The sequence below is a fragment of the Pholis gunnellus genome, assembly GCF_910591455.1.
Source record: "Pholis gunnellus genome assembly, chromosome: 8".
Taxonomy (NCBI): Eukaryota; Metazoa; Chordata; class Actinopteri; order Perciformes; family Pholidae; genus Pholis; species Pholis gunnellus.
The window spans coordinates 17,088,537-17,115,749 of record NC_136534.1 but is presented as its reverse complement, the minus strand read 5'-3'; the positions used below and the strand labels follow the sequence as shown (position 1 = coordinate 17,115,749).

Below are 27,213 nucleotides of genomic sequence, written 5' to 3'. Positions count from 1 at the left end.
GGTTGATCAAGTAAACAATCTGCAGATTACTTTTGATGTAAATAAGACGTAAATTGCAGCTCTGAAACCGTTCTATAATATTTTGTGTAGCTGCAAACTGAATGCTACATTTTGACACATAACAATACACACCACCTAGTTTAGAACGCAAACTACCTAGATTATAACCTAAGACCCGGTTTATGCAAATGAAAGTGACACAGCACACATTATTAAGTACAAACAACATGTATAGTCAGTAACTAAAACACATTTCAAGGTTGTTTGAAACAGCTTGAAGAAAAAGAGCTAAGTTTCTCTAAGTCTTTCAGATATGGGGGTGTTTTTATAACTAATTCACATTAGTTGCTAATTACCACTGATGACGAATGGATGAAGTCTTTTTGGGGTCAACAAAGGGATTGGTGGATAGATGGGGTTAACACTTCTATTAAATCTATTAAAAGCCACTCTGCACTCCTGTGTATTTAGTACCCCCAAAATGCCATAATCATTATTAACTAACTAATTTGGACTTGTAGACACATCTACATAAATTGAACAAACATCATCAGCATAAAATAAATCTTGCATAGCACATGCAAATAAAACATTGACTGGACAGCATCCATTGGCAAAATGGTAACCTAAGCCAATTGTTGAAAACATAAAACAGCTAATGTGCTTTATCATCCAGGGTTTGTGAATTATTTTAAAATAGCCACTGACCACAAGCAGCTGTAGGGACTTCACACACAATGTTGTTGAAGCCAGTCTAATTGTATTACAGCTCTCACTGGTTTGAATTAGCAAGGATTCTGCGTAGTACATTAACCCCCCACAAATGACAGCAAAACATCCACATTAATCCAATTCCACTACCAATCTTTTCCATTGTGGGTCTCCCACCATGTATTCTCTCTCTCTCTCTATAGCACCTCCCCTGTCCTCTTTCTATCCAGATTATCCGACCATATTAAGGTGTTATGTGGCCAGATTAGATTTGGACGGAATATGATTGCAGTGTCATTGAAAAAGGAACTGAATAAGTTAAGTTCTTCCTTTTGTCACTCTCCTCACCAACCGTGTCACATGTCATCTGTCCTATTTCCTGTGCAATTGTTCCAAAAACAACAGTTTTAGTGAAACAATGTTTACAAAATAATGTTGCTCTTCATGGCATATTTAATGCATTATTACATTTGACTGGATGGTTTCATGATGGGGAGTTTAATCAACACTGTGGATGCAGTGTATAGTAAAGAAACTCTGCAATGCAATGCCACAATGCAAATGTGGAGACATCGATACTTGTCATTGATCAATGGAGGTTAGAAACCAGGGCACAGATTGGATCTCGCTATCAGTGTCACATGGCTCTCTGTCTCAGGCCAATTCTCTACATCTCTATTATTTCAGACTTCATCATTGATGAACAAGGATTTTAATATTGTATAATGTGTATAAACGTGCTGCGTCAACTGTCGCAGCTGTGCATATCAAACAAATACGCTGCAGTGACCTTTTGCTGAAATCCTATCTGATCAATACTGTTCTAGTGAAGTGTTGATCTGGTGACATCATTCGTACGCTGCAGGAGCTGCACCACCAATTCACCAACCAGTAATGGACGTTATGTCAGAACTGAACATGAGGTGACATTTTCACGATGGTGTCAATATTTGAAAAATGTGCACGTTTGTATATTTTTTTAAACTTTGAAGTTAATGGACCATTCATGTTTGCATGTTTTAGCTTGTTTGTTATGAACTGCATAGATTTTTAGACAGTTGAAACATTTTACCACATTCCAGCCAGCCACTGGTTTCAGTTTGATGTAGTTTAGAATGGAAATACATTTAGAGAGCCAACTTCTTTAAGATAAGTAAATAAATGAAATACTATTTCTTGGCTAAGTGTGTAAGTCTTGATTATAATTACCACAAAACGTGTAGATGAATTGCAAATGTATGTCACGAAACAAAGACAATTATAGTTTTGAGCATGAAGTACAATCTGATTGTGTTTGGTTATTTTGTTACTCCCTTACCGTAACCATCACAACTACATGCCTAACCCAAACACTTGCCCTCACCTAAACCTAAACCTCTAACCTGAACCCTAAAACCAAGTTCGAACACTCAAACGGCCCTTTGAAGTTCGGTCCTAAAGTAAGGACTGGCCGGACTCAAATTAGTGCTCGCAAAAATAGATGTACAAGTACACACATGCACACACATCTGATAATAAGCACAAGTGCGGTGTCATCTTGGCACTGAGCCTTATTCCATCTAATTGAAACTTTTCCGCAGCCGGCCCTCCCTCAGCTGTGTGCTGTGATCGAGGTCATTGTGTGATGACGACTGACGGTTAATCTGGGGAGTTAAGATGGTGTGGTTTGGTTAAAACTCTGCATAACTCTTTTTCTAATTAAGAAACTACTCAGAACATTGAGAAGTATGCAATCAAGACCAATTAGATTATTTAAATTAGACCAAACTTCATTACTTTTTAAAGATTTCTGCTACTTCTTTAGAATTATTCCCATTCAGTTACACCATCTTCACTCAGTAAATGGGTGCACTGTCATGGTGGCTTCCTGCCTAATTATTATATAGAAACACCTTTTATTTAGAAAGTCAGTTTCTATATAATGCATCCCACTGACCTTTTTCAAAGGTACTATTACTTAACTTCAATTGTTGTGCTAGATTGCATTACAATACTTAGATGTTTCAGTTTTTCAAGTTAGTGTAAACTTTATGGAAAACAATCCCAAATTCATGGTGCCCCCTACTAATACAAAGATCACTAGTCTCCAGAGATCTCCCCAAAGTATTCCGCAAATGCATTTAACATCCTTTTGGAAGTAGAAAGATGGGTTTGAGAGTAGAGTTTGATGTTGTAGCACCATTGTTCCAGTCTTTAAGGGAAGCCTTGGCATTTACGTGTGTCATAATTTGTCATATTTGGAAAAATGCCACACGCGGAAATCAGAGCAAATGTCGTGAGTAAAAGGACACAACTATGGTGCGGTCGAATGAAATATTGGTGTACCGATAGTGTGACAGGGAAGGTCTACCAAAAATATGCTATCGAGTTGTATTATGGAAGGTGTAGGATCCAGGATTTTTGGAGCTTGACCCATAAAAGGGACTAAATGCAAAACATCTTGGCCTCTGTGTCATTTACTTTGGCCATATTTTCTGTCACTCTAATGTCCCCTAACTTTATGACAGTGCAACACTAAATTGCTAGAGTACCCTGTAATTTTGAATTATGGTAACCTCAAAACTATATCAACATTAATAAAGATAGCATGTTGGGTTGACTGAGGCTTGATTTATAATACAAATCAGGTCTTACAAAAATGGATCCATGAGCACCTTTCAAAAGCTCAGAATCAGCTAGAGGAGAAACAGCTGTCATCTTATAATCCTGCACTTTTGTCCGTCCTCTGTACCCATGCATGTGGCTCTCTGAAAAACCCTCAGCAATGTCTTTTTAAACTCATGTAGGCCTACTACCTACAGCACATTCTGCAAAAAAACTGCAGAAGAGCATCCTTTAAAAATGTGTTTTTCTCTCATTATAAACCTTTTTCAAACTGTTTTCTATCAGTTCACACAACTCACACAACCAAAAAAAGGATTAACGTCTCAATCATCAGGGCAAATCAAGCTCTCATCTGCTCAGTACTCTCTGTCAGTGCTTCATTGTTCACTTTCCCCCCCCAACAGTAACATCTTTTGATTTGTTTCCCCTCACCCTCCAGTCCAATAAATTAAGGTCAAATTCACGAGATTTTAATGCAATTCTTAACATTTCCACCACGTTTGAGCATCCTTTTGGTTGAGGAGCATTAATCCTGTTTATGTAAAGAACCATAACCTGGGCCCACACCCACTCCACAAAACTAAATTCAAAGTTACAGTAACGTTTCATAAATAGCATACCAAAATGTTTCAAACTGCATCACCTCTGTCAGATGCTTTTCAGAATAAAATGAAGGCTAGGAGTTCATACTTTTTAAAATTCCACTTCATGTTCTCGGGTTGCTTACGGAACACAAAATGCTATAGATACAAAAATAAAAATAAAAATGTTATAACCAAAAGTGATGCTTTTACAACTTCTTGCACAGATAAATTCAATCACTTACCGGCTGTTGACATTTTTTCTTCCCGTTAATTCAGCGCGAGGTGACGACGTCAGTTTACTTCCAGTCCCTTCTTTAACGGAGTTGCTGGTGGTCTATAAAAAAAAACACGGATTAGAAACCGTGCGCGAGCTGTCCCTTGCTATCGGTCCTGGCAACTGTCCGCGAGCCCTCAGGTGGTGTATGAGCGCCCACACGTTGCGACGCTATCTGTCCCCAATCAAAGGCACGCGCCTCTCTGGACTGCCAGACTGACCTTGTGACAACATCCTGTGTGATTCATCAAGGTTAAATTACAGTTAAAATGTGTAATACACACGAATTATTTATCCCGGATTAGCCCACTGATTTTGTTTATTAAAAAATACTTTAATTTCCAGTAAAATTCACATGTTACATGAACCAGACTTGTTACACATACTAAGTAGTATTCTTTTAAACTTCCAAATTAAACAATTATTTAATATCTGTAGTTTATTGTTGACTTTACTGAAATGTCTTAGATTCATTTCCCTTCATACAGAATAAAAACATTTTTAATACCCCTTTATTAACCTGTTATCTGTGTTGTCCGTGCACTTTTAAATGTCGTGTTACAGTTCTTATTGACTGAATTGTCATGTGAAATTACTGTAACATGATAAGAAAAATTGATTCTGGCTGTTATAAAACTGCTACAATTACAAATTCTTTCATTTGTATTGATAAATACTAATGTTAATATGTTTATGAAGGTCTTTGTCAGAGAGAGACATTGTGACGTTATTCCAGGTTTGGCCAATAAAACATAATTTGAATTTTAATGTATATTTTAAGGGCAGACAGACGGAAAGAAAAAGAGACAAAGAAAGTGGAGAAACAAAGTGTCCAGTGCCCATGTAGCATGATTACCGAGTTGTGTGTGTGTGTGTGTTTGTGTTTGTGTGGGAGAGAGAGTCAGAGCGACAATGTGTGTTTACTAATACTTAATCTGATTTAATCTCCGTCAAGGCGCCCAAGAAGTGACCGATGATGTCATGAGCTCTGTCATTCTATGAAAATAAAGATCAGTTTGAAGATGACCGAGGACAAAAAAAAAAGCAACGTAATGCAGCAGCCACAACATTCTGCTGAATCCAACAACATAATAATGTACACATCCCTGTGCATTTACTGTATAAAAAGAACATACACTGTCACCATAAATCAATGTGTTTGTGTGAAAACACAAATTGTAATTGACCCAATGGAAAATTGATCGGGAAGAGAGAACGTGATGTGGGGAGGCACAATGATGCCAGATGTTTTTGAATGATCAGACAGATGTGAGGTTTAGAAAGAACTATCAGAATGTTATTGATAAAGATTACATTTAGAAGAGGAGAACATACACTCAATCAATCCCTCTATGGTCCCTCCTGTTTGATCTGATCAAATCAGACAGACAAACTGTATCTGCAAATGCTTTCCTGGTTTGTTTTTATTTAATTACATCATTTAAAGCATTCATACTGGGGTCGCCCTGGTGGACTGGGGGTTTAACCGCTGACCATGAACTGTAATTATCCTGCAAGAGACCTTCGTTGAATGTTCCTCTCCACCTTGAATTCAAATAAGATGTATTGGCATTAATTAAGTTATTTTGTTGCCAAAGTTTACATTATTATCGTCTGTCTGTATCTCTCTGCTCATCTTTGTGCTATAAATTCTACGAAGAAAAGGAATAAAAATACATTTAAAATGTGGTAATCTGTTTGCTGTGACTGGATGTCCTTGTGTCATGTAAATACAATTTGACTTGATTTGATTGTGGTAAACCGGTGCAGCAAGCGCAGCTTAAAATAAGCAGTGAGAAATAAAGACTGGTAATGAACCCTAAAACCAACAGCAGCGCTCGTTTCTAACTGCTCAACAGTGAGCCGACATTTCCACTATTTAGATGCAACCATGGGCTACTTTCACAGAGTGGGATTTACAATGAATCATTTGATGTTCAACAGTAATTTGGAATCTTGATATGATGTTAACTTGACTTTGTTTTTTATAGAGGGAATATCTGCAGAGTGAGGAGGGGGATCATGCTTAATTTGGACACATAAGAGCAAGCTTGTGTGTGTCGTTGCTGAAGCATTGCATATTAGTCCATTATTATTAATGGGTGAGTACGTGGGGATGCAATACTGTTCCTGAGCCACCAGTGGGCAGATAGAAACAATGTTTGGCATCCATCAGTGAGCCTGCATTTAAACATCCTCAGCTAAGGACTGGAAAGTTTTCATTCTAAACTGGTGGTTAGCTCGTCAGACTGCAGGTTAACCAGGGGCTACACACCTGGTGTCCGAGGGCTTAATTACAAGCCAGGATTTAAAATCAGCAGCTCTGCAGACACTAAAAGAGCACGACTTCACACCTTAGGGTGTTTTACGACTTCAAAGATGCTAAACAGAGATGACGAGAGAGAAATAATATCTGCTTACACATTTGGTTTTATAGAAATGTCTTTAAAGTAAAAAGATATGTGTGAATTTGGAGTGTGCAACATGTTGAATTTAGTATTAATAATGTAAACTGTGTCATTTCACGTTTGTCTATTTCATTACTTAGTTTTTACACCTATTCCTAATAAATCATGGGAAGGGCATTACTAAACTATTCTGCTTGGAAAGCAAAAGTCCATTTCCCTGCTGGCTGCAATGATGACGCTCCATGTGTTGCCTGTGAAAGGCTGATCGGATTTTTGCAGACGGAGCAGCAAAGTCAGGCTCAGTGTCTTGTAACAGGTTCCAGATTGTGTCATGGTCACACAAGGCCCAAATATAACGCTCTGTGATTTTTAGGGGTAAGCGCATATTGGTTCAATGTGTGGTGTCTGCCATCTGCAGACTTACTTCAGGGGCCAACGCAGAAAACACTAGATATCAAGCTCAAAGTGTACGCAGGTAAACAGACACACCCACGTGAAGAATACTGCTGAATCAGTTCAGCTAAGGGCCATTAGACTTAAATCAAGATCAGTTGTCATTATAAGGCCGCATGTAACAATTACCTTTATTATCGATTAATCTGATTATTTCCTTGATTCATTATTTGATCTAAATGCCCATCACAAGTTCCCAGATGTCCTGGCTGGTCCCACCAGCAATCCAAAGATATTCAGTTTACCTTCATTTGAAATTATGAAACCAGAAAACATTGACATTTGAGAAGCTGAAAATGTATCAATGCTATTGTTGCTTTAACATTTAAGAGAAACTATGTATAGATTATCAAAATAGCACATTCTTTTTCTGTCCATCAACTGTCAATCATTTCAGCTCTGCTATTTTCTATCATCTTAAAACACATCTTACTTAGATCGTATTCAAAAGGCAGATGGAGGCATGAAAATGTATGTTTAAATGTACTTGTTTCAAGATAATGTAAGAAAATGACATGAGGAATGACTCGAGGTAAATCTGGTTGCACAACCGCGTTAAATCTCAGGGTGTCCTGACAAAGTACAGACTCTTTGCTTGGAGGGGGGGGAAGGGATCAATAACTCATCACAAGTTGCGAATCAGCCTGGTCCAACAACCGTTTGTCACAAACAAGAAAATGTCCGCCCATTTAATCAAGACAGCGATACGGAGGACAAAATGGGTAAGCTAATTAACGAAATGTATGAAGAAAGCAAGGACGGCCAGGAAAAGGTTAGAGAGCTGTTAATGTTTACGTGTCGGGGCGTTTGTCAAACTGCGACTACCCATTGATTGGACGTGCTACAGCCCCTTCATTTGGGTGGGCTGCATAAATAGATGAAGATATACAGAATAACAAAGACTGTTTTTTCAAGGGAGTGTGAGTGTGATCTCAAGCTCCATTATGTTTTTACATGCTCAACCTCTTGTGAACTCCCAGTAGCAACAAAGACACCTCAGGGACGCTTTGGCCTCATGATATCCTGAAACCCGAGGTGCAGAAACCCAGAATATAATATGTGGCAGATAACATTTGTATGTGACAAACACACAATTAGTGTAATGAAATGTCAGGTAGGATAGACTCCAGTGTAATCCATTCACTGTCATGTTCTGTAACAGGTTTGCCCCTGTGATACTGCAGCTGCTGCTATGTATCGAGCTGAATCAACTCATTGATTTGCTGATGAACAAAAACAAAACAAAAAGGGCAACAACTTTAATAACGGATTATGTAATTTTCCAAGCTGTAATACTAAACATTCCCTCATTACAGTTTACCAAATACTTCAGTTCTTTGTGTTCTGTCGAAGTAAACTGAATATTATGAGGTTTTGGACCGTTGGTTGAACAAAAAAAAGCAATTTAAAGACGTCACCTTAGGCTTTAGAAAAATGTGAATGGACATTTTTTTGAATTTTCTTAAATTGAATAGACTAAATGATTAATAAATACAATCAGAAGATGAATTGATGATTGAAACAATGGCTTAGGCCCCTGCAAATATTAATAACTGTTATTCCTGTATATGACCAATATAGTCAGTCGTTATTTAGTCCAATTTGAAAAAGGACTCAACAGAAATATGAATATAGATAAATTACACTGCACTTGAAGACTATTTGCAGAAAATAATAATTTAAAAACCTAAAAGGCAAATAAAAAAAATATCTAATCAATTATTTTAATATAATAATAATCTGAAAATTGCAATAAAGTTTAAGATTGGCAATTATGAATTGTACATAGTCGATCCCTTGTATACAGGTATAATCATCGACCCAGTCCTCGTTTTAAAAGCTTCATTCATAATCAGCACAGGAAAGCAATCGAGTAATTTTTCTACGCCTTCATCTTCACATATATATTTGCATACTAAAGATGGATGCAGGATAATTAATAGGGGAAACACATGCGCTGTAGGTCAAAGCACTAGAACAAAGCCCATAGCTCAGGTAAATGTAATTAGAAATTATATAAAGTGTCGGCACAGACTGAGATTGATGTGTTCGGACAAAGACAAATAAACAGCACAGTACTCAGTCTCCTTCAGCCCTCCTTCCTTTTTCCATGTTTGCATGTTGAAGTTAAGCAATATCTGTTTCCAAATGTCACACTTCATAATGTTTCTTGCTCCATTTTTTCCACTTCTATGTAAATTTGAGACCCACTGCACCCGATAACACTTCATTAAAACTTTTTGCCACCTTGGGACGGATATATCTCCTTCTCCATTTCTATCTAATAAATTGTTATACCTGTCCGTGTCCTTGTATAAGGGAGCCTGGGCTTCGCATGCCTCCATGCCCCCCACCCCTTCTATTTTGGCATGCCTGTGCCAGGTATTTGTTCAAATTCCTCACACCCCGTGGGGATAGCTATGTCCCCCCTCCTCTTCAACCCGGTCCCTCTATCATCTTTACAGCCTGTCTCTGTCCATCTTATGTACGCCAGCACATGTATGAAGCAGCAAACGTGGACTCCCCGCCACCAACATGAGGCATACAGCCTCCACATTTTACTGGCTAGTCACAACTAAATCATTTCCAAGTTCTTCAGCCTCTTGAAGCTGGCAAACCACAGCTGTGGGTCCTCCGAGGGCCGGGCCAAAAACAACCCGGCGGATAACAGGCAACTGTGAGTTGCTTTTGATAACTGCTGAAAGACCTGTTTATTCTGTGGTGTTGTCAGGCCACTTATTAGATCTACCAGTTAAACTTTTCTCTGGCATGGAAAAATGTTGATACAGGCAAGTATACTGGATAATTAATTTCCTCTATAATTTAAACACCAAATCATCGTATAAATCCCTTGAGGGGGTTTGAGGCGCCTTGTGGTTGAACATGATGTGATGAGCTGATGTGGTATTGACATTGGGTCAGAGTTGAAGTGCATTAGTTATTACAGTGCGTCATGAAATGACAGCAAATACCGATGATACGTTGGCTCGGTACGTTGGCCTCTCTGCCCTTCCCACAGAGTCTAAACTCTGCAGAGTCAAATTTAGTCTTACTGGAAGAATCAACCGGTGTTCTACTTACATTTTTCAGGTATCAAGCAGAAAATGAGATCTAGTCGCAAACGGGGTCGTGCCAAAGACAACTTGACATGGCTTTTTATTGACTGTTTCTGGTAGGGGAGTAACTCCTTGACCTTTTGGTTGCAGGAGTGATTTTCTTTTAACCACTAATCCAATATATACTGTCCCTATAGTTTATTCTCTGTTTATTAAAGAAGGAGATTAAAGAAAAACACTCCAGAGTCCAAAAGGGAACCACAGATCACTTGCCATTCTTTTACTAATGGGACCATCATGGTCTTAACCTTTGTATCGCCTCCGTATTCACTACTATTATCAAGGGTCATGGTGATGTCATGGTCAATGCAGCATTTTGTTTTTAGTGCCGTTGGCATCGTAACAACCAGGTTTTCTTTATTGCTGAGAGACTAAAATAGAGGTCAGTCAGAGAAATAGGAAATAATCATATAATTATGTATTCCATAGTTTATCTACTTCACTACATTCTTTAGTTGGAAAAATTATGAATCAAAGTACTTTGACAGCGCTTTTACGGAATAAATCCAGGTTTTATGAATCCATCACAATAAATTGGTGCTTTCAAAACCTGCCCATATCTGTGACTTATACAGCACCCCGTTATTTGCCAAAATATGGTGTTATGATACCATTTATGGTCAAATTCTTGACTTTCTTGGAAAGTAGTTCCAGCAAGTTCAATGTGTGATTTATATTTGGATCAAACTTACTGTAAATCCCCCCAGACGTAGCTATAAAATACAAGAATTTAAAAACACACACTAATATTAGCTGTATTTAAAATTCTTATACTCAGCACAGTTGCGGGCTGAGCAGTGTTCATGATTTAAAGTAACTGAAATTGCTTGACTGTAATTACCATGAAGTGAATGTTTTTTAATGTTTCTCTTCCTAGATTGTACATTATTTTCATGACAAGTACATTTCAACCACAAACCCCATTCGATAAGGCCAAAGAGACTCTTCCTGATATTAATTGTTGGACAGTGAAATGTATGATTAGGAAGGACATCGTTATATTTCTGTTGCTGTTCGGTTTCACATGAATGAAAAAGTGTGGGCTCCCAGCACCCCATTTCAAGACAACACATCTTCATATTAATATTCAGTAGCATGCAGGATAAGCCCCCTCACTCAGCATCCCATCCCACCCCCTTTTCTAGTCACACACACTCCTCTCCCGTTGACTCAGACACATCAAAGACTACAGCAGGACAGACAGCTGGGAAGTTTGGAGGCAGATAATCGCCACATATACTCCTCCAGGAGATATAATCCTAATCTTGTCTCTGAAGTATTCAGACGGATATTTTAAAATGGGAACAGAGTTTTTTCACCAAACTAATCCATGGAATATTATTTTTTCAGTGCCTGGGATTAAACTGTTTTAAGGTAGGCCATTTAAAAGCATAAATCTGCCGAATTATTCACTGTCATAGCCTATTTACGATTAAATCTATAGAATTAATGTGTGGATTGTTGGCCTAAAGGCCAACGGCACGTTTTTCTTTCTGATTTGGGCCCAAACAGCAACAGTACAGGATAAAAGGTTTTACTCAGGCGATTTACATCTCACTAGGAAACCATTGTTCTCTCTCAATATTTTAGGCAGTCTAAAATTGTTTGTTTTTCTTGTTTCTTTACTGCTAACAGTGCGCCCTTGGGAAAGTTATGTTGAATTTGCCTGTTTACGGAATTATTTAGCGCTGGGGCTGTAGTAGGCCTCGTTTTACGGAAACATTATGAAACTAAAATGCATAGACCGATTTGCATTCAACATATTAAATTAAATTTGGTGGAATTAGTCTAAAGGCCCCGTTATGAATAGGCTATGACACAGCTGTTATTGAAAGGGAGCCGGTAAAGTATGGAGGCGCGCGGCACCGCGGGGGTTTGGCTGCCCCTCAACAGTTCAACAGTAGCTCTTAACCCCGGTTCAGCCAGCAGGGTCACCATGTGTCATACAGGCCATTTCTGTCAGGCACCCCGCGTCTGCTTTGATGTCTCTGTAAACTACATTTCTTCGGAAAATCAGTCTTCAAAAAGTATTACGCTTGTCTCACGACTGACAAAATAATATCACACAACATCGTAAAATATATTGCATTATGTTCTTCTGGGGCTGCACTCGCTAAAATGTCAGCTTATCTTTTAAAATAAATAAATGTAAAGTCAAACAGTCCAGTCCAGTTCGCTCTATTGCACCACGGACCCGGTTTACGCACCGGTCCACTTCCAAACCACCAATGCGCAAAAACACGCAATATGAACTCAGAGATCTCAACTATAACTTGACAATTTGAATTTCATTTGAACGAAAAAAGATGTTCTCTCTTTTCATGTCTTCATCTTACACTTTGTTTGTCCCAATTAGCCTAATTGTTGTCCAACTGCTGACCTTAAGAAGGAACAGGCTTTGGAGGTTTCCAGATTTACAGCCTTCAGTCGGAGCCCTCCTACTCTGAAAATCCAATTATTTTACTAAAACCACGACAGCCCCGCCTGGCTCCCATATAAAACTGTAAACGCTGTGCCAACCAGAGCAGATTTCAGCTAAAACATAAACCATCCTGGTTTTGCTGACATTTTCATTTCTACTGCATGTTTATGTGACTTTATTTTCTTTATCTGGTGTCATGATTCACATAAATCACTTTGCAGCACCCTCAGAGATCCAAATCAGTTTCAGCTTTGTTGTTCTTAACCCTTGAGTCAAACAAATAAGAGCTCAAGAAACCAGAGAATATAAGAAGAAAGTATTTATGAAAACTAACAAAATGACTTTTTGTTCTTCTCTCCACCAGTTTCTTCCTTTTGACCCAACCCACCTCCCTCCTCTTCATCTTTTACTTTGCATCAACAGACCATCTAACATTTACTGGCTTCCATATTTGTAACATTGGAACCGTTTTAGAATTTCACATTATGGATCTCTCAGGTTCTTTGCCTCCACCGTCCCCGTACACCTTTTCTATTATTCCCAACTTCTCTGTGCCCTCCTCCTCTCCCTCCATCTCTCCATCCCCCAGCTTGGCTTCCACCGCTCTTTTCTGCTCCCTCCTCTCCCTCCTCTCCTTGCTGGGCATCACAGGAAACCTGTACACTATGGGCCTCCTTCTGAGGCGCAGGAGAAGTAGGAGAAGACGTGGAGCAGGGCCAACCTGCTGCCTAATGAGAGTACCTGTACCATCCTGCCTCGCCAACTCCTCCCCTTCCTCCTCCCCCATCTCCTCTTCCTCCCCCTCCTCCTCTCTTCACCTCCAGGTGCTCAGCCTTGCTTTTGCGGATCTGCTCTACCTTTTCACCGCTCCCTTCATCGTGTACGACAGCCTGGCGTCCGGCTGGGCCTTTGGTGAGCCGGGCTGCCGTCTCCTCCTGAGCCTGGACCTCCTCACCATGCACGCCTCCATCTTCACTCTCACTGCCATGAGTCTGGACCGCTACCGGGCTGTGGCCCACCCCCTGCTCACCTCCTCCTCCAACTCCTCGGGCCTGCTGCGTGTAGGCCTGGCCTGGGGACTGGCTGTGGCTCTTAGTCTGCCCATGATGATCACGCTGCACCTGGAGGATGGGGAGAACCAGGAGGGCCAGCTGTGTGTGCCTGCATGGGACGAGCAGAGCTCCAAGGCCTATCTGAGCGTGCTCTTCTGCACCAGCATTCTTGGTCCTGGGCTGGCCATTGGAGCACTTTATGCTACCCTAGGCCGGCTTTACTGGGTGTCTCAGACAAGGCCAGCCTGGGCCAGTGGGAGCAGCACTGCTTGTCCTCCTCGCGCCCCCAAACCCAAAGTCCTGCTCCTCATCCTGGGTATTGTCCTGGCCTTCTGGGCCTGCTTCCTCCCTTTCTGGATCTGGCAGCTGCTGCCTCTCTACCAGCCCGACATGCTGCGGACGGTACCAGTAGGGACACAGGTGACAGTGAATCGGATCCTAACAGGGCTGACGTATGGAAACTCTTGTGTGAATCCATTCTTCTACACACTATTGACTGGAAAAAGAAGACGCAACCGGCAGACGCTGACATCTGCAAATCAGCTCTGCCGTAAGAGCAGTCCGCTGCAGTAGTGTATGCGGATCCAACAGTAGAGGCAATAATGTGAGAGTCTGCATACATGTGTGACAAGGTACTGTATATGGAAGCTTTATGCGTTCCATTATAGGCACCAAAGAGCATTGATTTATCTTTAGCCTACAGACTAAAGAAATACTAAGCAACGATAGCACTTTGAATAAATAAATGCTTTGTGAAAAAACTTCCTGTTAGGAGACAATCAAAAAGACAATCTCTGTAAGACGCGTCACCTAATGAATGCTTTATCTGAAAACCTTTTTCAAACTTTGCTGGTTATATCAGATACTGTGTCTTTAATTGCTGTAGTAACCAAGTTTACATATTGATTATTTGGTTTTAAATGTTTTAATGAGATTATAATTGCGGCTATGGTGAAGTAATATAATGCCTACTACAGTAATTACTTGTGCAAAGTCATTTACACAAATCGACAGATTTAATAACGGAGCGGTATGGTTTATTAAGTCAACGGTAAACCTGAACTGTTGTGCACGCAAAAGCATTTAGAGTAAAACCCTGATGCACTTCTGCTTGATTTCAGAGAACTATCAAAGAAAATGTTTGTTTTTGAACAACTAGCTGTAACCGGTCAGAGCCTCTTTGGGACATTTTTCTAAGACATTGTTTGTTGACCTAATGATTTATGTTTGAGTGGGTCAACAGTCTTTTGTTTGCCTCCCCTGAACCCCGACATATCTAAAACATTATAATTTTTCATAATCATGACCTGCATGTTGGGTTTGAAAATGTACTTATTATTTTTGATTCGTGCAATGCTTTGCATGGCTTCAACTTGTGTTGATTGTAACTGATGTTTATAATAATGCATAATATATAGCCTTGAATAAAGACTATTCTTTCTGTAATTCAGTGTGTGATTGGATCTTTAAATGGGAGAAAATAAGGAGAAAGTGACAACAACTTAATGTTTGGTGATGAACAATAACAGACATAGAAAAGAAGAAAATAAGGAGAAACAATAATTATGAAGTGCGGCAGAAGAAGGCTGAGAAGGAGATGTAAAAGGTGAGGTATGCTAAAACAAAATAAAAGAAAGAAAAACGCTTGTATTCATACTTTTGTTTGTGTGTCTGTGTCAGCATGTCAGTGACTCTGGAAGGTCTTCCCCGTCCTTGTGTATACACTCGCTGGCTGGTGTTTCTGTGTCTCCCTGTAGCAACGGCCCGTCTCTGTCTGTCTGGCTCAAAGGCTGCACTGTGCTGTATCGCAAACCCTGCTGCTCTTTGACGCAGATGAGCAAATATTGTTGTTTGACAGAAAGGAGTAAGGATGAGGAGGGAATGGTGGGACAAAAGGGGGCGGGTGGTATCACAAGAGCAGACATGGTGTTCCTTGGGGGGGGGTTCCTTGAGGTCTAGGGGTTTAAAATGCTGAGCATGTGGCTGTAAGGTCCCTGGTTCAAGTCATCTCCCATCTCTCTCTCCTTGTTTTTTCTCTCTTTATTTCATACTTGTTGGCTCTACACTGCATAATTCTAATTAAGATTTTAAAAAATCTGTTAAAAACTAACAGCAAAAGGTTTAGAATAACTAGGAAACCTGCAGAAAGTTAACCAAAATGAAGACACAAGCCTCAAGATTAAATGTCAGGACAGACTTCAGTGTGTCATAAACTAATCAATCACATCTTGCAGAAATCCAAGTCGTATCAATAATGGCTCAGTCTAACTTACAGTAGATGTTATGGTTTGTAATTAACATTAAATTCTGTTTAGGCTCACTTTCTAAAGCTTTTAGCATATCTGCATCTGTGTTGATGGATGTCAACTTTTCCTTAAAAAGAGTATGCACCTCCTCATGAATAAATAAACAAACCAATGAATAAACAAACCATTAAAAAGTGCGTGAATCGGTCAAATTGTTCCATTTAACATTTTCTTGTTGAAGGTGAAGGTTGATTTTTTGTGTGAATTTAAATTGTATTAATTTTAAACAGCACAAAACCTGAGACAACAGTAAAAACAAATACAATGCTGTAAGTCATTAGTATAAAAATGTGCACAATGTATTCATACTCTGAATAAATAACCCTAACCCTCCAGAAGTAATTTTGAGACAGAGCCGATAAAGAGGTGGCAGTGATCCGTTAACGTTTTTTATTTCATTATCGGGTAATGGTGTTTTTCTTTGTCCACCCGAATCCCACAGTAGAAGCATTAGGCTGTGGTTACCTGTGTTTTGACTTGACATGCAATAACGTCTGCGAGTACATAATCCCCAGGTAATGGATCATTTTTGAATGAGTCCATATTAAATGTAATGTAAAATGAGACTTGAATTATGTGAGTAGAGCTAACTTAAAGCGATGCTTTATTTATTTGCACATTAAGTGCACAGAAACAATAGCTGAGGAGAGGAAAACCTGAGAGCAGCAGGGGAAGCTGCATTGGTAATACCAACAGGTTGAAGAGACACATACCTAAAGCATTTGTCAATGCAGCTCGTGTGCTTCTCTGCACTGTGATGCCATTATTTCTGAAGCCGTAGAGCCCTTCTGCAGACTATGCTGACGACCATGTGTTTCCATTTACCTGTCCCGGCTACTACCTCTGAGCATAACGTTCCCACTGCAGTTATTATCCGGAGCCCTGTGCGGTCACACTACAGGGGGCCCTTCTGTTGTGAAGTTAATGCAATATCCATCCACCTCTCACAGACAACTGAGGCCCTCTCAGTACATTTGTCCATTTCAATGGAATTTCTTGCAGACAAAGAGCCAGCTCCGTGTAAGTTTGAAATCGTGAGCCCTCATATGAGACTTGGTGATTTTTGGACCCCTGGGTCGTACCAAAATGACAGAAGATTGAGGGTGTAGCTTGTGTAAAGAGGAAGCCTTTCCAAAAAAGACACTTAGCAATGGATATTAAAGCACAGAGAGCTTGTTGTTTGGTTTTCTGAGTCTGCATAGTGGACAGGTTTTAGGTGTCTGCGTATTCTAAAACTCAACATATCAGATGATTAAGTCCTCCCTCGGATCTGCGGGGATGACTGAGTGTTTGATAAACTTCAAATACGTGGTGTTTGGTCAACCCAACCAACTGGATGGAAAATATTGTGTCAGTTGGCAGGCTGGTCAATCTATAAACTCTGTGCCGTTTGTGTTGGTAGAGTTGCCAGCACCAAGCCGACTCGCTCCAATCATAACTTTTGTCCTTCTGCGCAACAGACGCTTTTTTTAATTTCATCCTGAGATTGCAGGCAGTGTCCTCCTCCTCTCTAGTCCAAAGGGAAAACACAAGGACAAATATTTTCTTTTCGGAGCGTCGCTCTGTTCTACCTGAAGATTTCATAAATCCAGCACATGTCCGTTTCCTGGAACCGCCAAGCATCTTTCCATCCCAGCACCCCTCGCCCCGCCTCTCGGCCTCTCCTCTTGACCAGTGTCTGAGGCTGCTGCAGGTGCCCCTCCCCTGGGCAGCCCGCTCAGGAAAGCACCCCGCTGTGTAGACGAGACGAGCCCGGCGCCCGGGCCAAATTCACGCTGTGAGGTGTATAAGAGGCTCTCATTCTCTCCAGACATACACAAAAAAGATTCCCTTCGCACTCCTCCTCCGCCTGCCCTTCTCTAAAATTCAATCTTCCCATCTGTTTTCCCTCTCTCAATCACTTTTTGTCCCCTCTACACTTTCTGCCGTGCCTCATTCCTCTGCACGGCCTCACTTTATGTGGCGTTAACGACCATAAGTTTCACGACAAGTTTTTGCATTATGAATAACAAAATCTCTCAAGTGGTACTAAAGTGTCCCAGAACTAACTCCGTCAACTTAACAGACTTCCTACTTTCAACATCTGTAACATCAGCTTACATCAAACAAATTCAAGCTTTACGATACCGGCACATGTAGTCAACACAGTATTGAAAAAAACACGTTTGTAATTGCTGGTTTGACAGCAAACACTGAAAGCTAGGCGCTCACAGTGTTTCTTTGTTCAACCCATGGCAAGCCCACCATGAGGCGCCCCTCTCCCAACCGCCTCCCCTGACTTCACACCTCTGTGTCAGCCGCCAGGATCAGGCGAGACCCAGGCTTGCGTGGCTTGAAGGCCGGAGGTTACATAAACCAACATACACATTACGGTTCACACTTGGGCTCTTACTAGGAAAGACAGTAAATATGGCACGTCTGCGCCTCTCGCTCCTTCTCGTTCTCCCCGTGTTTCACCGCTTCTCTGTGCTCCTCCACCTCGCTGCCAGTAAACAGTCGTCCCTGTCAATTCAGGCGTCAAAGCTCCCCTGACCTCTGACCTGGTGACACTTCACGTATGTGAACCCCATGGTTAGTTCATGCAGGACGCCCATGGCTGAGGAGGGACATTATGCACTTTACATGACACATGCTCAATATCAGAACAAAAGCCTGTGTAGAGTAAGAGGGAACGATTAGTCGATAGGCAGAAAATGCACAACATAATCTGCAGATTAATCGATAATCTGAAGAAAAAAACTGTTTGTTGAAGCCCTATTATGTATATGAATACTAGCGTCATGACTTCCCAAAAGACTACCAGCTTGCTGTGCCAAATGTGCATTTCAAACAAAAGAATGTTTGCTGTGAGCGATTTCATTCAGTAGTATTGAAGTACAATGTAAAAAGCAAGTTGTGGCCTTAAGTATAAACTGGTTTGGACAGCTGTAACATCAATACCACGTCCTTATGTGGGAGTGAACAGCATGGTGTTTAGAATTAGAGCACCACCTGCAGGAGAAATATAAGAACTAAACTTCATATTTCAAACCAACCATCGTTACTCGCTGCTGTTCAGTAGATTCCAGTTCAGACATAGTTGACACCAGTTTGTTGTCACACTCTGCACTAACAATACAGAATAAATGGATAATTTAAAAAAAAGCAAACATTACTCAATCTGTTTTGCATGTGTTGGAATAGTGTGTTATAAAAATGCCAAGTAACCAAAGACAGGAGGACGGTACCCATAGATAGACTCGTCTTCACATTGAATACAATGGTTGTATATTTATACGTGGACACAGTTACTCTTTCAGAGTTTTCTCTGCCTCACTCAGTTCTGTGTGTAGACATCATGTACGTACAAACTTAGTGCTTTGGTTCACTATTGTCGTGGTACAAATAGAATACGGTGTACTTGAACATTTTTATAAGCAGTTGCTATATATAGCAACAGCTATAAAGTGGCTGCACGTGTTCCTCGCTACACAACATGTTCTTCCTCTTGTCCGTCTTTGCACTCACTGGCTGACCCTCCAGCTCAGGTGGCCCAGTAACTGACCCATCCCAGTAACAGAGACGCCTCCCATCTCTCATCCTGAGGGCTCAACACTGCAGAACAAACTCTGTCCACCCAGTAAGGAGCAAACATCCTGCAAAGAAATATGACTTAATGCCATACTGAGCTATTTACGTCTGTGGTTTATGACCAGGCATTTCACAGCACAATGTAGAGTGACAAATAAAAAAAGCTTTTAAAATATAATATATACAAACTATTTTTTACCAAAGAATCCTGCAAAGTGTCCATCACATTGAAGGGTGAAAAATAACTCAAATGAAACCCCACAAAATGAAGTTAAACTTGATGACACTTAAAACAATACAAATGTCTCCACAGTTGTCAAGTCAAATTTCTTAAGTGAACTACTTACGTAAAAATATACGCAAACCGTAAAATGTATAAATTCAGAAATGGCAGCTTAATTTCTGTACTGAAAACAATTCATTACTTCCACTCTTAAATTAGAAAGCAAACCAGAAACCACTCCAGTCCTAATAGATGAGCATGAACAGAGCCAGTGCTGTGATTGGAAACTAATACCGAGTTTCTTTAAACAAGCCATTCCCTCTTACGTACACATGACAGACCTCGATCCTAATCAAAAGTTTTGCAGACCGTTGTCAACACCCTGCAACAGGGAACAAAAGAAATCCAACTCGGGCTGCTGTTTGTTCAATGTATTGATCCATGTCGCCCCCACACAGCGTCCTCACCTTCCACAGTAACCTGCACCTCCTGGCCATGTCCCTGAGCTCCTGGGTGGTGAGTAACTCAACACCTGTACATGATGCTGAGGTCTGGCCTTCAGGGCCGGGCTGTCATCGCTAAGAAAACTGTGCTGCAAGTCTCCAGCTCGGACAACTTTCAACAACTTCAATTAGAGAGGTGAAGAGGTTTGTCATCTATTTCCAAGAGCGATGGTGACCATCAGTTCAAAAGACAAATGAAGCCAGTAAATTAAATCAAAATAATGTGACGGTATCATGAAATGTATTGGCCTTTTTAGAATTTGACATTTTGGTCCACAAAATATATATATTGTTTAGTTTATGTTTGACTTTCTAGTGTTATAACTAATCTAACGAACTAAACTTGCTTTTTTTAAAAGAGATTTTTTTTTTTTTTTAAATGTTATGATATGCCAAAGTTGTTGTCTGTATTGAGCAAATAAGCAAACAGTGGGTCACATATAATTCAAAAGGATTACAGTAAAAACTTTGGTCATGAAATCAAAAATAAAGGCTTATTTGGCCAAATGCTAGCTTGCATTTGTTTGCATTTAAAGAGTGACGTAAACAGCAAAACCCCATCTGTCAAAAACTTCAAGGAGCCACATCACAAATCAACACACACACACACACACACACACACAAATCCTAACACATGTTTTAAAAGCCACACGACACATTTTACAACACATTTTGAGAAATATGGAAGTTGTAGTGGCTCAAACCTACCTTGGACCGCCATGATGCATGTCCTCCAGCTAAAGGCTTCTTCCTCCACTGGAAACTTTGATGCCTCCTCCTCCGGAGGAACTCGCCAAGGAAGTGATGACAGGTGGGACAGGTGGGACAGGTGGGACAGGTGAGGTCGGCAGCACCATACCTGAACCCTCTCGAGGCCCAGCAGAAATATGTGCTGCTATCTGGCGCCCCCTCGTGGGTACGACAGCGAACTGACACAATTAACCGGAGACGGAAACCGTGAGCTTCTTAGCAGAGGCTTGCAACCATCACTGCCTACTGTTCACACGCCAGGGGAGGTCTCTCACCGTTATTTGAACACTGAGAGGAACATTTCCATTTGCTAAGACATTGATGTCATTTTGTGGAACCCAAAACGGCGGGTGAGTGTGTGAACACGGTCTTTTTATATGTTTCTGTGGGATTTGACTCGCCGTTAAGATCCTTTCCGTTAGCCGGCTAGCTAGCCAACGTTAGCCAGTTTATGTAAGTGAATCATGGCGGAGTGTTGTTGCTGCTCCGCACTGGTTCCTCCTTATTTATCTCGTGGTCACATGTAGTAACGTGTTATATGAGATATTTCAGATGGGTGCGGGTTTACAACGTGCCTGTGCTTCAGTACACACGATCACAATAAAGCAAAAATCAAGAAGGGGAAAGTAAGTGAGTCTTGGTCGATTTCTAAGACATGTACAACAACAGTCAACGGCGGGTGTTTTTCGGGTAGTTGCGTTTATACCTAAATAATCAAAGTGGAGTTGGTTTTCTTGTCTTTGTTCGTGATCATTTTCTCTCCCTGCCAGTCGCCGCAGCAAGTGGGACCAGCCCGGGCCTGGCTCCGGTGCGATGAGGGAGGCTGAAGCTGCTCCCACCGGGGCTCTGGATGCTGCTGCTGCGGTGGCTGCAAAGATCAACGCTATGTTGGTAGCGAAGGGCAAACTCAAACCCTCACAGATAGGCATCCCGGGACCTCCCGACAAGGTAATAGCATACTATAGCTTACTATATGCACGGTTAGTCTTTCATAACAAAAGCAGCTCTGATGCAGGACCATCTCAATATGTTGGTACGGGTGAGATTGTACACATTCATCAAGCAGAAGATTTCAAATGCTTTTAATGCAATGTTTGAAATCTCTGTTTGTTCTAATCCTTCGTCTCTTGATTCCCTCCCTCTCTCTCTCTCTCTCTCTCTCAGGCTGTAGGTGTTGGGAAGCCTCCAGTGCTGTCAAAGGCCAAAGACGACCTGGTCGTAGCCGAGGTGGAGATCAACGACGTACCGATCACCTGTCGGAATCTGTTGACACGTGGGCAAACGCAGGACGAGGTCAGTAGCCAATACGGACAATCGTGTCTCACAGAATAAAGTCCATCACTGGCCTTTTATTGACGCGTCTCCCTCGTTTTCTCTGCAGATCAGTAAAGTGAGCGGTGCTGCGGTTTCAACCCGAGGGCGGTACATGGCCACAGAGGAGAAGGGCAAAGCGCTTCCAGGGTGACTTCTGTCGCCTCTCATTTTCAGACACCGATCATAGTCGACTTTAATTATTATATGTTAACACATCCTTTCTGCTCTTTTAAATGCAGGGACCGACCTCTGTATCTGCATGTCCAAGGACAGACTAGAGAGCTCGTCGACAGTCCGTATTTTTCAATACGTTTTTTTATAAATGAGTGTGTGTGTCTTCGTATATCATGTGATTCGACTGATGGTTTTCTTCCCTCGTTCTCCAGGGGCAGTGAATAGAATCAAGGAGATCATCACCAACGGTGTGGTGAAGGCTGCGACCGCCTCGTCTTCGTCACCTTTCTCCCCGAGCGGGGCTTCAGTCACAGTGTACCAGCATCATAACCCACCTCCTCCCTCACTGCCACCCATGATCCACCACAAACCACACTTTCAGTCCGGAGTAAGGCGGTTTCCTGTGGCTTTTTAAACCCCGTGAACTTAGATCAAACGACCATAAAAAGCTGATAGAGCGGACTATTTTTGTACTGACCTACAGTAACGCATGTGGTTGTATTATTGACATTATGTCTTTTATATTTCCTTTTATAGATGCATTATGTTCAAGATAAAACCTTTGTGGGCCTGGAGCACGCTATCCTTGGGTTTGTGGTCAAAGAGCGCGTCGAGGGCCCCGGCTGTTCGTACCTGCAGCACATCCAGGCTGAGACCGGGGCCAAAGTCTTCCTCAGAGGAAAAGGATCAGGCTGTTTAGAGCCCGCCTCTGGAAGAGAGGCCTTTGAACCCATGTACATCTACATCAGGTGGGTGTCGTCCTGTGAATTAAGAAAGATTAAGAACCTGCTGCTTCTCAGAGATTATTCCTGCTTGTGTAATAACTAACAAATGAACGAGCCTGAACGGTTTCTGCAGCGTTGTGGGCTCAGAATAACTAAATGAAGTCGGTTCTCTCTCCAGTCATCCTAAACCAGAAGGACTTGCAGCGGCAAAAACCTTGTGTGAGAACCTGCTTCAGACAGTGAGTGATTTCTTGTTACTGGGAAAAGTTAAACCATGATATCAACATCAACATGGTACAATATATTCTTGACTAATCCAGATTATTAGCCATGAATTAGTAATGAATCAAGAATATTGCTAGTGGCCACCACCGACATTTCCAAATCGTGTTACTCTGTCAAACTAAATCATTGTTACCAACCGACTGGGCAAACAAAGCTAAGTCCGTCTGAAAAAAATACTTCCTTGTGGCATGAATGACATCAATGACCTGAGCTTTTACAGCTGTGCCGGGGAGATAAAAACCTATTGGCACACATCAGTTATAGATAGTAGTGGAAGTATTCTGTATATTTTAGGCCACAAGTTTAAGCTGTTATTTCTTCAGACACTGCTTCCTGCAGGAAGTACAAGAACAAAGTAGAAGCTCAAAGGGAGTTTGTTTCTACCATTTGAGAATTAATAGTTTGAATTGTTATACAGTAGTTTTATACAATATTCTCTCCCATAACATAGTGGCAAGTTAAATTGTAGTTTTTGCTGTCTTAATTAGATTACCTACAATGGTACATTTTCATATTTTAGTTCCTTGAACCACTAATGTACAACGTTTCTCCCTCTCCAGGTCCATGCAGAGTATTCTCGTTTCCTCAATCAAATGAGCTCAATGATGCCAACACAACAAGGTACGATATCGCCGATATCAATACAATTGATCGTAGAAGTCATCGGAAGAGCCTGACTGGAGCTGTGTCCTCCCTCCTCCTCCTCCAGGCTTTGCACAGCCTCCGATGGTGAACGGGATGCCTCCGCAGCCTCCTTACTACCCGCCAGCTGGATACCAGCCAGGCTACGCGATGCCCGTACCACCACCCCAGCCACAACATGTCTCTCTCCCTTACACTGTCCCTCCTCCTATACATCCCACAGTACCTGCAGGTGTGCCTCCTCAGTACTCCCTCCCACTTGTCCCCGTCCCTGCTCCCGCTCACATCCTCGCTCCATCGCCTGCACCCGCTTCGGGCACGATGCCACAGGTAGGACCGAGCCATCAAAGCCACATGTGTATTGCATGCGAAAGCAATAATACTTACTATATGTCCTTCCGTCCCTGCAGACTCTTCCTCCTGTACCTTTTCCTTCATCAGCTGCAGCACCAACTCCCGCCGCTCCAGTCCTACCACCACAGAAGAGACGCTTCACAGAGGAGGTCCCAGACGAGAGGAACAGCGGCCTGCTCGGATACCAGGTGATGAGCAGCTCTTCCACCATTACAACCCCTCATTGTTCTGCAGGGTTTTTGTTTTTCACCCTTCTTTTCTCCACCTTGTTTTGTCTGTTTGCCTATGCGTTTGCAGTGTGTAAGGAGTCACTGTGTTTCATCAGCCAATCATTTCCAATCTGTGTCTGTAGCTGCTCTATTACTTCCCTGTCTGTGATTTATCGACTACCAATTCATCCTTTCTTCAAATGTTTTAAGTACATCGGTTGAGATGGCATGGCTTGCTGTTTCCTGTTGTTCACTTACAGTTTACCTCTTTCTTCTGGTAATAAGGAGTTTCAGAAAAAGGTATTATTAATACTGATAAGCTTAAGTATCCTTTATAATTGCTGGGGAAGTTGTCAGTAATCAGACCAGTGGTAAGCTATTCACGAGGACAGTTTTTCTTCTCACTTTAGTGCTGATATAGTTGTACATATATAGTCATATTAGCTAGTGTTAGGACAGGGTTTAGTAGAGGATGTGTGCTAATCGCGCCTGTGTGTTTTTCTGCTCATAGCATGGACCCATTCATATGACTAATTTAGGTGCAGGCTTCCCAGTGGGCAGCCCAGAGGCTACAGGACCCCCACCGCAGAGTTCCTCTGGCCCGCCGAGTGAGAGGGACAGGTACACAGAGTTTTGTTACATTTGTTAAATGAAATATTAATAGCACGCAAGGGCCAGTAGGCAAAGTTATCTCACCCCGGTTCTCTCTGTTTCTCCAGTCGGCAGCTAATGCCTCCACCTCTGCTGCCTGTGAATGGAGTGAGACCCAAGATGGAGGAGAGAAGGGCAACGCAAGGCCCCGTGGGTAAGGGCATTAACCTGTGGACTCACAAATCCCTGCCCAAATCCAGATCTGCAGTTCCTGACTGTGGACTGTGCCCTTTAAAAGCTTAGCCTGGATCTATTCACAGCCTTAATGTGAAGCTGCAAAGAGTAAAATATAAATCCTCTCTTGGGCCACTAGACTGCGTCTAGATTTAAGTTGTTTCACTTGAGATTGAAGCGGAATATCTGTGACATAAAGGCCAATCGGATGTATCAGGACGCATAGCTGGTCCAAAAAGGTTGTTTGTTTGGATTTCAGTAATGAAGTGTGTGTGTGGCAGATTATATAAGCACTCACTCAGCTTCACACTGGTCTTTATGCTTCCTGTGATTCTTTCAGGATTCTGCTTATGTGACTATAAATCCACAGATAGTGAGGCGGAGCTATGACTCAACATCTTGTGTGCACTGTTCAATCGTTTGTAAAAAAAAAAGATGAATCGAGTCCACCTTACCGTCCCATTCTGATGACATCATCAGTCTGGGGTTGTCTGGTGTTTGTTTTCTTTCCTCACTAACGAGAATCTCTCCTGTTTTTGTGTTTTTCTCTTTTTCTCTGTGTTTTTCTTCTCTTCCATGTGTCTCTGGGGTGATGCTGGATTCTGATTGGGGGTGGGGCACGACTCGTCCTGTGACGCTGTCCTCCCGCTCGATTGGACGGCCACGAAACTGTCGCTCCCCACCAACCAATGTCTGCTTTCAAATGGCTGCCCCCCTCCTCTACTCTTGCAAACTATGATTTGAATCTATTAACTATTTGTTTCTCCCAAAATGTGTTACGAATAATTAACTTGCACCTGTCCTATTTGAAACATGTTGCCGCTGTTGTTTTTTGGTGTTTTTTTCTCTCTCTCTCTCTCTCCATATTTCTCTCCCTTCCTCCCCAAATGTCCCACCTCTTCTTTTTGTCTGCATGCTTCCCCCTTTCTTCTTTCAGAGCCCTCAGGGAAGCGATTGAAAACTGGTTTGGTGGCGTACACCGGCGACTCTTCAGACGAAGAGGAAGACCACTTCGCCTCCAAAGCCTCAGGGCCAGGTAACCCTGGGACAGTTCCCCCCAACTCCTCAGGCTGGACACAGGGCTACCGCTGCCCTCCTCCTCCACCACCCACTCGAGCTAAAACACAGCAGCAGCCACAGCAGCAGCAGCCTATGCCTTTCTGGATGGCACCCTAAAACAGGAAAAACTCCCTCAGTGCTTTGTGCCGAGTCTTACGAGATGTTCACCCAAACTGAGCCTGTGTTTTTCCATCACTCATCACATGGATGACTCTTAACAGCTACGTGTTGGTTGCAGCATAATCTTAGTGCTTCGGTCCAAATGGACAAACTTGTGTTCTGTTACTTTTCTTTTGGTGCACACATTATAGTTTGAAGATGAACATTTGCAGGACTGATACTCAAGCTATTTTGTGGATGTATAGATGGTCAGATGAGAGACATTCTGCCTCCAGTTTTATTTGGAATGGTTTGAAAACGGATGCCAGGTGAAGTGTTTGAATATTGTGTTGTCACAAGGCAATGATCTCTGACCACTTTTCGTTTAATCCCTAGTACAGCTTTTTGTACTTTGTCCCCTTTCCAAGTCACTGACATCATCCTTTCCTATTCTGATCTTTTTGTACAGATCATACTGGACTAATACGTAGTAAACCTATTGGATTTATTCATGCTTTTATGAAATAAATAAACTTAATTTATTGCAGTGT

At 41.7% G+C, this 27,213-nt stretch overlaps 2 protein-coding genes across 2 annotated transcripts; both read left to right on the top strand.

The window, feature by feature from the left end:
• Positions 1-13,057: 13,057 nt before the first annotated feature.
• Positions 13,058-14,197, top strand: uts2r3 (urotensin-2 receptor 3; the record flags this gene model as incomplete). Its single annotated transcript, XM_079164503.1, has 1 exon — positions 13,058-14,197. The coding sequence occupies one exon, from the start codon at positions 13,058-13,060 to the stop codon at positions 14,195-14,197; it is 1,140 nt and encodes a 379-aa protein (XP_079020629.1).
• A 7,008-nt stretch (positions 14,198-21,205) lies between these two features.
• khdc4 (KH domain containing 4, pre-mRNA splicing factor) lies at positions 21,206-27,208 on the top strand. The gene is made up of 14 exons (XM_079164494.1): positions 21,206-21,326; positions 21,747-21,924; positions 22,141-22,269; positions 22,358-22,437; positions 22,530-22,582; positions 22,677-22,852; positions 23,002-23,213; positions 23,368-23,428; positions 24,035-24,095; positions 24,184-24,446; positions 24,527-24,658; positions 25,191-25,300; positions 25,399-25,484; positions 26,442-27,208. The coding sequence occupies exons 1-14, from the start codon at positions 21,298-21,300 to the stop codon at positions 26,678-26,680; spliced, it is 1,809 nt and encodes a 602-aa protein (XP_079020620.1). The 5' UTR covers positions 21,206-21,297; the 3' UTR covers positions 26,681-27,208.
• The last annotated feature ends 5 nt before the right edge of the window (positions 27,209-27,213 follow it).